We start from the raw sequence: 7,969 nt of genomic DNA on the forward strand, positions 1-7,969 counted from the left end.
AGAGTCCCGCCCACTCCCACCTGTTGTACAGAGTCCCGCCCACTCTCACCTGGCTCACAGCATCCCATCAACTCTCACCTGTCTTGCACAATCCCACCTGCTCTCACCTGTTTCAGAGTTCGTTCCATGTCGATGCCCTGGTTCCAAGGAGCAGCTGGATTTGCCAGACAGTCTCCAGCGTTGCCTCTGCGAGAGATGTCGATCTTCTGTCTGCGCAGATTCCGAAACGCCTCCGCCATCACTAGCACACCATCGTACGTCAATGATGATGTGTACTGAGGAGGTAAAAGGAATATTGTGTCTTTACTTCATTCACACTACATTACCCATGCTTCCTGTTTACAAGCACATATCCAGTGTAATGCAGAGCCGTTCTAGTGCCTAAAGTAGATGTAAATGCAACAGAGAGGGCAATCTAGGTGAGTGCATAGATTATTGCCTCCGCCGGCTTGCTTGTAAGGCTGTGTACATAATGCAATGTGACATAAAACTGCAATGTAGCACCGTCACTACTTGTTACTGGAAAAGCTATTTAGCTGTAAAGCAGTACAGATTGTTGCTACAGAGCAGTAAAGATCCAGAGAGATTGCTGGGGAAAACATCATTGCATTGTTTTTCTCTTTATGAGGTACCACTAGTGGTAAGAAAGAAAAAAAAAAGCTTAACCTCACCAACAATCAAAATGGATTTTCATCTGTTGTTATTTCCATAAACAAATACAAAAGCATGGCTATTTGCATGAGTAAATCGTCCCAATAAGACAGAACGAGTGTCAGTGGCTGGATCTGCACTGATACCGTTTGTTATGAATGAACTTGATCAGCAGAAGATTTATGGTTCTAGCAGAGGCATAATAACATCCAATTAACATTGAGGGAAAGACAGAAACAAACAACAATCATTAAAGGGGGAGTCAGCGAGTGAGATGCAGAAAATCAAGAGCGAGCAAGAGATGGAGATAGTCAAGGCTCTTGCCTATAAAGTGTGCTCTAATGAACCCATAAAGATTGGTCTGATGCTCCTCTGATAATTTATAGCAGGGACTGCAGGATGGAAGTACTAATCAATGGGAGTAGAGAAGGAGCTCCACGTTATCAACAGAGGGGAAAAGCAAGGTTTTTGAGCTGAGGACAGCACGATGAGGTGAGGTTATGCAGAACAAAACCATCTTAATGAGTATATTTGTCTTGTTTTCTAGTATGGAGAACTGTAATACCTTTTGTGTGGTACCGTGCGAGCATTTCACTTGTATTTGCGACTAAGAATAGATGTGTGCGAACTGTAAAATGTATTTAGGAGCATGTGTGTGAATAACAAAACGGCCCAGTGGGTCCTTAAAATCTAAAAATAATCAGTTTTATGAAATTTAAGGTCATAAGTCTTGAATTATAACTGAGTTTTAAAAAATATCTTACATTTTATAACAAACATCTTAATCATTTTAAGAGTCTTAAATTTGTTATTAAACTTTTAATATATTTATAAATATATTTATATACTTTACTTAAATGTACTTTTTTAGTATTGTTTTTTTTTTTAGTATTTAGTATATAATATATTTTACTAATATTTAAGAGAGAAAATAGAAGAATTAGGGCGAATCAATACATTCTGAATAGTTTACTGCCATTGTGTAAATAATATGTAATCATGTAATTATAAAAAAGTAACTGTAATCTGTAATATAATCTAATTATAAGTACTTTATTTTTGGAATCTGATTATGTAATCCAGATTACATGTAGTTAGTTACTACCCAGCACTGTGTGTGTGTGTGTGTGTGTTTGTGTGCATCAATTGAAGCAACATATTAATATAGAACGACACACATTTATTATGTAAACAAATTTTTTTTGTGTGTGTGCGATTAATCGATTTGGCAGCACTATTACTGTTTTTGCCTTCATTGTATCCCTTTATAAAGGAAAAACACAATATTTTATACTATGTAATTGTGCCCCTAAATGTGAATTTTTCTCTTTGTCTCTTGGAAAACTAGAACGGTTTCCCAGGCTTAAAAACACAACATTTATTTACTTGTATTTAGACTTTATTTCACATGTTCCCCAACAGACGGGTTAAACGTGGCTCCGGCTGCAGTCTGTCATGGCATAATTGACTCAAATATTGCTGGGCAGCTGCTCGTTAAATCTCATTGGCTAAAGCTTGACGAAGAATGTGTCCTGTCACAGTTTGATTGGCTGAACATCTGTGACTGGAACTCTGCCACATGCGTCCGACAGGATTATCAGAGTTTCGACCTGATTTAAACCAACCTGCTATTTGCTGGGCGGTTTCGAAGCACGCTGTTTGAGTAGATAAGGAATTATGCTGCTAATGGATTCAATGGCGTTTAGTACAGATCTCAGAGCATGTTTGCGCTAATTCCTTTAGTGAACTGGGTGCTGAAACAATGCAGGAAAATAAAGTGTGTGCAAATAAATGTCCGCAGTGTTTGATATTCAGTGTTTGCATTTGTGTTTAATTATGTTGTAAATGTATTTGCGTACCCTGGGTGGGCTCTCGGATCCTGGATACTCCCTCTGGTCTAGTTTGTTCCAGCGCTGCATTAGTTTGATCACCATTGGTTTGCTGAAATCCACCAACTGGAAACCAGTGACGTTTGCCCCGCCGTGCATAAACCTCTCAAGAGAAATGTCCTTAAATCCCTGCAGGGAGAAAGACAGAGAGCAAATCAGAGTGAGAGCGAATGCAGCCGATTCATTGAAAAGATAAAAAGGTGGAAAAATGGAGATTGACTGAATGAATGTGAGGCGGTGTGACTTATAACATTTCTTAATATCCCAGATGCTGACGCTAACAAATGTCAGCGCAGAATACGTTAAGGCACAGCACAAAATAAGCAATGATAAATCACACGTAACGTAACAAAGTTCAGGTTCAGCAGTCAATCATAGTCAGAGTCTCCGAAACTGAAAAAGACTGCAAACTCCTTGAGACTAACTACCAGTTCAGATAAAATTAATCATCCAGATTGTGTTTTACAGTTTCTGAGAGGTGCAAAACACCTCATGTTGCTAGGGTGTTTTGGGTGGTTGCTACGTGATTCGCTCAGATTAATTCGAGAAAGATACATACAGATGCATAAAAAAAAGATGTGAGAAGTGCAATGTTGCCAGGGCATTGATTTATGGTTGCTAAGGTGATATGAGTAATGTTTAGTTTGTTGCTATGTGGTTGCTAGGGTATTTGGTGTGGTTGGTTTTAAATTCTATATTTAAAAATGTAATTAGAGAAAGATTCTTACAAATACATAAAGTTTTATATTAAATTAATTAAAATTCATTACATTATATTAAATTAATAATTTATATTAAAAATGAATAAGAAAAAGATACAAATACATTGAAAATTACATTAAATGAATTAAATTATTTAAAATAAATTTATAAATGTATACATTTGCTAATGTCGTCTTGGGTGTCGCTGAGGTTAATGAATTCTTTCATTTTAATTGTACATTTTAGGAAATGAATTTTAATATTAAAAATAATTATTGTAATTATCGTCTGATCACTTGGTAAAGCACTAGTGCACATGATTTAAGGAATCCTTCACAAACGATGTGAGTTAGATGCCAAAATGTAATACTGCGTTCTGGTTTTCTTCAGGAAAGTGAAGCTCAGTCACAGAGAATTACAGCCAGAGGACACGCTGTCCTCTACATGTGTTGATTTCCTCCAGCGCTCCATCCCTGTATAAACCCGCGCCAGCACTCACCAGGTTAGCCACGATGTAGTGATATCCTTTCACATGTTTGCCCACACTCACAATCTGAGAGAAAGACAGAGATACAAGGAATGAGTGACTGGAAAAGACTATTTTATTACACGCTTCAGCAATACAGCCTACAGATGTATTAATATATACTTGGGAAACTGTATATTAGAAAGTATTTTTACATAGAAAATAGAGTTTAGGTTCCAAGACATTGTGTGCATTTCAGAATTGATTTCCTGTGAATTTGAATTTGTATTAATGTGGCAAATAGGATGCAGTTCAAATTTGAATGCAAGTAGAATTAAAACGAAAACATTCATTTTCTCCATAGGTGAATTGACTTTGAACAATAACCTTTACAGACCTATTGTGAGGTTGTTAATCGATGATAAATGCTTTTGTTGAAGCCATCAGCCTGCATTTTTTTAAACTTATTTTTGTAAATAATTCCTGGTAAGAAACTACATTACCCATGATTCTGTAAACTCTGCACCAATTACAGAATCAAAAACAGGTAATTCGATCATGTCGAAGAGGACTTTTTCACTGGAGGAAGTGTAATTATGGATTATGGACTAGACAGAAGCAACGTTTTGAAGTGGGAAAAACCTCAAAAAGTTACAAATGTAGCATTGGATCACTTGCTCACCAGTGGATCCTCTGCAGTGCATGGGTGCCGTCAGAATGAGAGTCCAAACAGCTATATTTGGATAGTCCACTTTAGGCATTCTACTTCCTATAAGTAACTTTGAGTATTAGTAGTCTGTCTGTTTAATATCTAATAACACTTTAATTTGATGGTTGCTCAACAGACGTTCTACTGACTATAAGTAACTTTGCAAGTACGGCAGCTTATTCTACTAACCCTAACCTAACAGTATACAAATGCTCTAATGAGAGTTAGTTGCAAAGTTACTTACAGTAAGTAGAATGTCTAAAGTGGACTATCGAAATAAAGTGTAACCAACATCACAGTAATCCACAAGTAATCCACAGCACTCCAGTCCATCAGTGAACATCTGGAGAAGACAAAAGCTGAAACAAATCCAGCATTCATACGTTTTCGAAATAAAGACCAACATCACAGTAATCCACAAGTAATCCACAGCACTCCAGTCCATCAGTGAACATCTGGAGAAGACAAAAGCTGAAACAAATCCAGCATTCATACGTTTTTAACTTCAAACCATTGCTTCTGGCAAAAAAAATGAATCCATAATAGCGCTTCCTCCAGTGAAAATGTCCATCTCCTGTTGTCTCTCACATCAAAATTCACCACATATTTGTTTAGAGCTGTTTTGGCTTGTAAACGGTGTTTGTGCAGATTTCTCTCCTGATTCAGACCAGACCACTTTTTAACTGGAGGAAGTGTTATTATGGATTATGTTTTAGTTAAAATGCTTTAATGCTGGATTTGTCTCAGCTTTTGTCTTCTCCAGATGTGAACTGATGGACTGGAGTGGTGTGGATTACTTGTGGATTATTGTGATGTTTTTATCAGCTGTTTGGACTCTCATTCTGACGGCACCCATTCACTGCAGAGCATCCATTGCTGAGACACTGATGCAATGCTACATTTCTACAAATCTGATGAAGAAACACACTCATCTTATATGGGCTGAGGCCAAGTAAGTTTTTCATTTTTGGACTATTCCTTTAAGTAAACAGTCTTTTTCAAATACTGTGTTTTTAAATGAAAATTTAACAAGGAGCCATATCTTTTGCTGGATGTGAGATTTGTCTAGTCAGTGTGTAACTGGTATCGGTGTAAGATCAGTGGCTGCTGTTATCCACATCTGCTCAAGGAACATGCTGGCAGGACTGGCAGGGCATGTAGAGAGAACATTCTGTTGATGTTGTGCCTGACTATGTCCAACTGTGAGACTGTGTGTGTGTGTGTGTGTGTGTGTGTGTGTCTGGCTGTATTTGCCAAGTCTGCTGTCAGGCTGATAGATGGGCACCTCAGAGGTCTGCCTGAGGAACAGACGGACCATGTAACAATCAAACGCCCCGCAATCGCAGAGTTCATAGATCAGACATACTGAGAGCTGAGCTGTGACTCCTTCTGCTGCTCGTGTTGAACATCATTACCGCACGAGAACCATGGAGCTGTTACACATGAGGCCCGTTTAATGTACACTAGCGTTCAAAAGTTTGGGTTTTTAAACATTTTTGAAAGAAGTCTTAAAACTACAATAAAAAAAGTAATATTGAGAAATATTATTACAATTTAAAAGAGCTGTTTTCTATTGCAATGAATTTTAAAATGTAATTTATTTCTGTGATGGCAAAGCTGTTTTTTTTATGAATACAAATTCATTAAAATATATTAAATTAATTATATTTTATAATTTTTTTTAATTAAGAAAAATACAAAATTATATTAAATTAATTACATTAAAATAAACTATATATTAAAAAAAGAAATCAATATACACATGTATACATTTTAGTATTAAAAATAATTCTTACTGTAATTATTTTTATATTATATAATAATTATTGTAAATTAATAATAGATATTTTTTAATGATTTTGAAAGAAGTCTCTTATGCTCACCAAGGTTGCATTTATCAAAGTCAGTTAGCAAAATGGCTTAAAGAGCTTACAGCACTATATATACAGTAATTTTATACGTTTTAAAAAATATATTTTTAAATATCTAAATATTTAAAACATATAAATAAAATATTGTGGAATATTATTACAATTTAGAATATCTGTTTTTATTACAATACATTTTAAAATGCCAGTGATGGCAGAGATGTTTTTATATGAATAAAAAAAACATTAAAATGATATTAAATTAATTATGTTAAATGAGTAACATTTTTAAGTGAATAAAAATTCATTAAGATTGTATTAAATGAATTGTTATATTAAAATAAATTATATATTTAAGAAAGAAATTAATAAATTTATATATTTATACACTTATATTAATATATGTATATAAATATATATAAAATACGTATTACTTTAATTATTTTATATAAAAAATAATTACTCTAATTTAATAATATATATGATTGTTTTATAACTAACTTTTACATGTTCTAAGAAAATGTTACTTGTGCTTGTAAAACTTGCCAAAAAAAAAGGTAAAAAGAACAGCATTTATTTGAAATAGAAAACTTTCACAACATTATAAATGTCTTCACTGTCACTTTTCATCAATTTAATGCATCCTTGCTGAATAAAAGTATCAATTTCTTTAAAAAAAAAACATTAAATTTTTTCGGTATTCTTGCATTATTGTTTACATTATTGTTGGCATCAGTATTCAAATGGCACTAAACTGAATGATTAATTAACTTTCTCAATAAGGTTCTTGTCAAACTGCTGTGTCATGATGGTATTTGACCTGATTGACCTGCGTTAAGCTAGGACAAATGTGACCCTGGAGCACTAAGGGTCAATTTTTCGAAATTGAGATTTATGCATCATCTGAAATCTGAGTGAGATCACATCACTGTGACGTGTCTGTTTCAGGCTGTTTGGCAGCGGTTTCGTGAGCACCTGTTCTCGTCTCTGTCTCTCTGCACATCGTGTTATTCTGAGTTTCAATGCACATGACAGACAGAGCGTGCTCATATTCTGTGAGGAACAGCGAGAAGCTCCGCAGGCGGGAGGAGGGATCAGAGCGAGTCACCGAGAAAATAACAAATCGCAGGCCAGAAGGAAAACACCGATCGCTCGTCTTGCTCTGCGATCCCTCCTGTTTTTATGCTTTTCCTTTAAAGGTGCTGTAAGCGATTTCGTATTTTAGAATGCCACGCATTAAATGTGGCTGCTACCTGACAGATATTACTGGAATGGGTTTTGTGAGACTGACACTGAGTTAGGGAGGCAGACCTGTGCTTTTTTAGCCAATCAGAAATACTCTCTGCTTGTCAATCAATGTGCAGGTTCAGGATCATTGTGCATTGTGTCAGCTTTGTTTGAAGAAGTTTGGTGTGAGTTAGCAAAACATCATGTGTGTGTGTGTGTGTGTGTGTGTGTACCTGTTTTTCTATTCTTTTATAATATTTTTAAAATATATATTTTTAATATCTAAATATTTAAAATATTTATAAATATATATTTAAAAATATAGTAGAATAATTTCAAAGTCAGCTGGAAAACCTGCTGAAAAACTGCTCAAAGCACTTATAGTACTATTAAAAAATATATATTTTTAAATATCTAAATATTTAAAAAATGTATTTAATGTTTTCTATGAATGAAC

The 7,969-nt window shown here is 34.9% G+C and overlaps 1 protein-coding gene across 3 annotated transcripts in view; it reads right to left on the reverse strand.

Annotated features, from left to right (window-relative positions):
* gria4a (glutamate receptor, ionotropic, AMPA 4a) overlaps positions 1 to 7,969 on the reverse strand; it is a 97,032-nt gene that overhangs the window by 52,480 nt on the left and 36,583 nt on the right. For all 3 annotated transcript variants that reach the window (XM_016535158.1, XM_016535159.1, XM_016535160.1), the window contains exons 5-7: positions 3,742 to 3,795; positions 2,511 to 2,669; positions 108 to 275 (exon numbers count right to left, since the gene is read on the reverse strand). In XM_016535158.1, coding sequence (XP_016390644.1) covers positions 108 to 275; positions 2,511 to 2,669; positions 3,742 to 3,795 — 381 coding nt within the window. The remainder of the gene's footprint in view (positions 1 to 107; positions 276 to 2,510; positions 2,670 to 3,741; positions 3,796 to 7,969) is intronic.

The sequence above is a fragment of the Sinocyclocheilus rhinocerous genome, unplaced genomic scaffold, assembly GCF_001515625.1.
Source record: "Sinocyclocheilus rhinocerous isolate Xijiao unplaced genomic scaffold, SAMN03320098_v1.1 scaffold215, whole genome shotgun sequence".
Taxonomy (NCBI): domain Eukaryota; kingdom Metazoa; phylum Chordata; class Actinopteri; order Cypriniformes; family Cyprinidae; genus Sinocyclocheilus; species Sinocyclocheilus rhinocerous.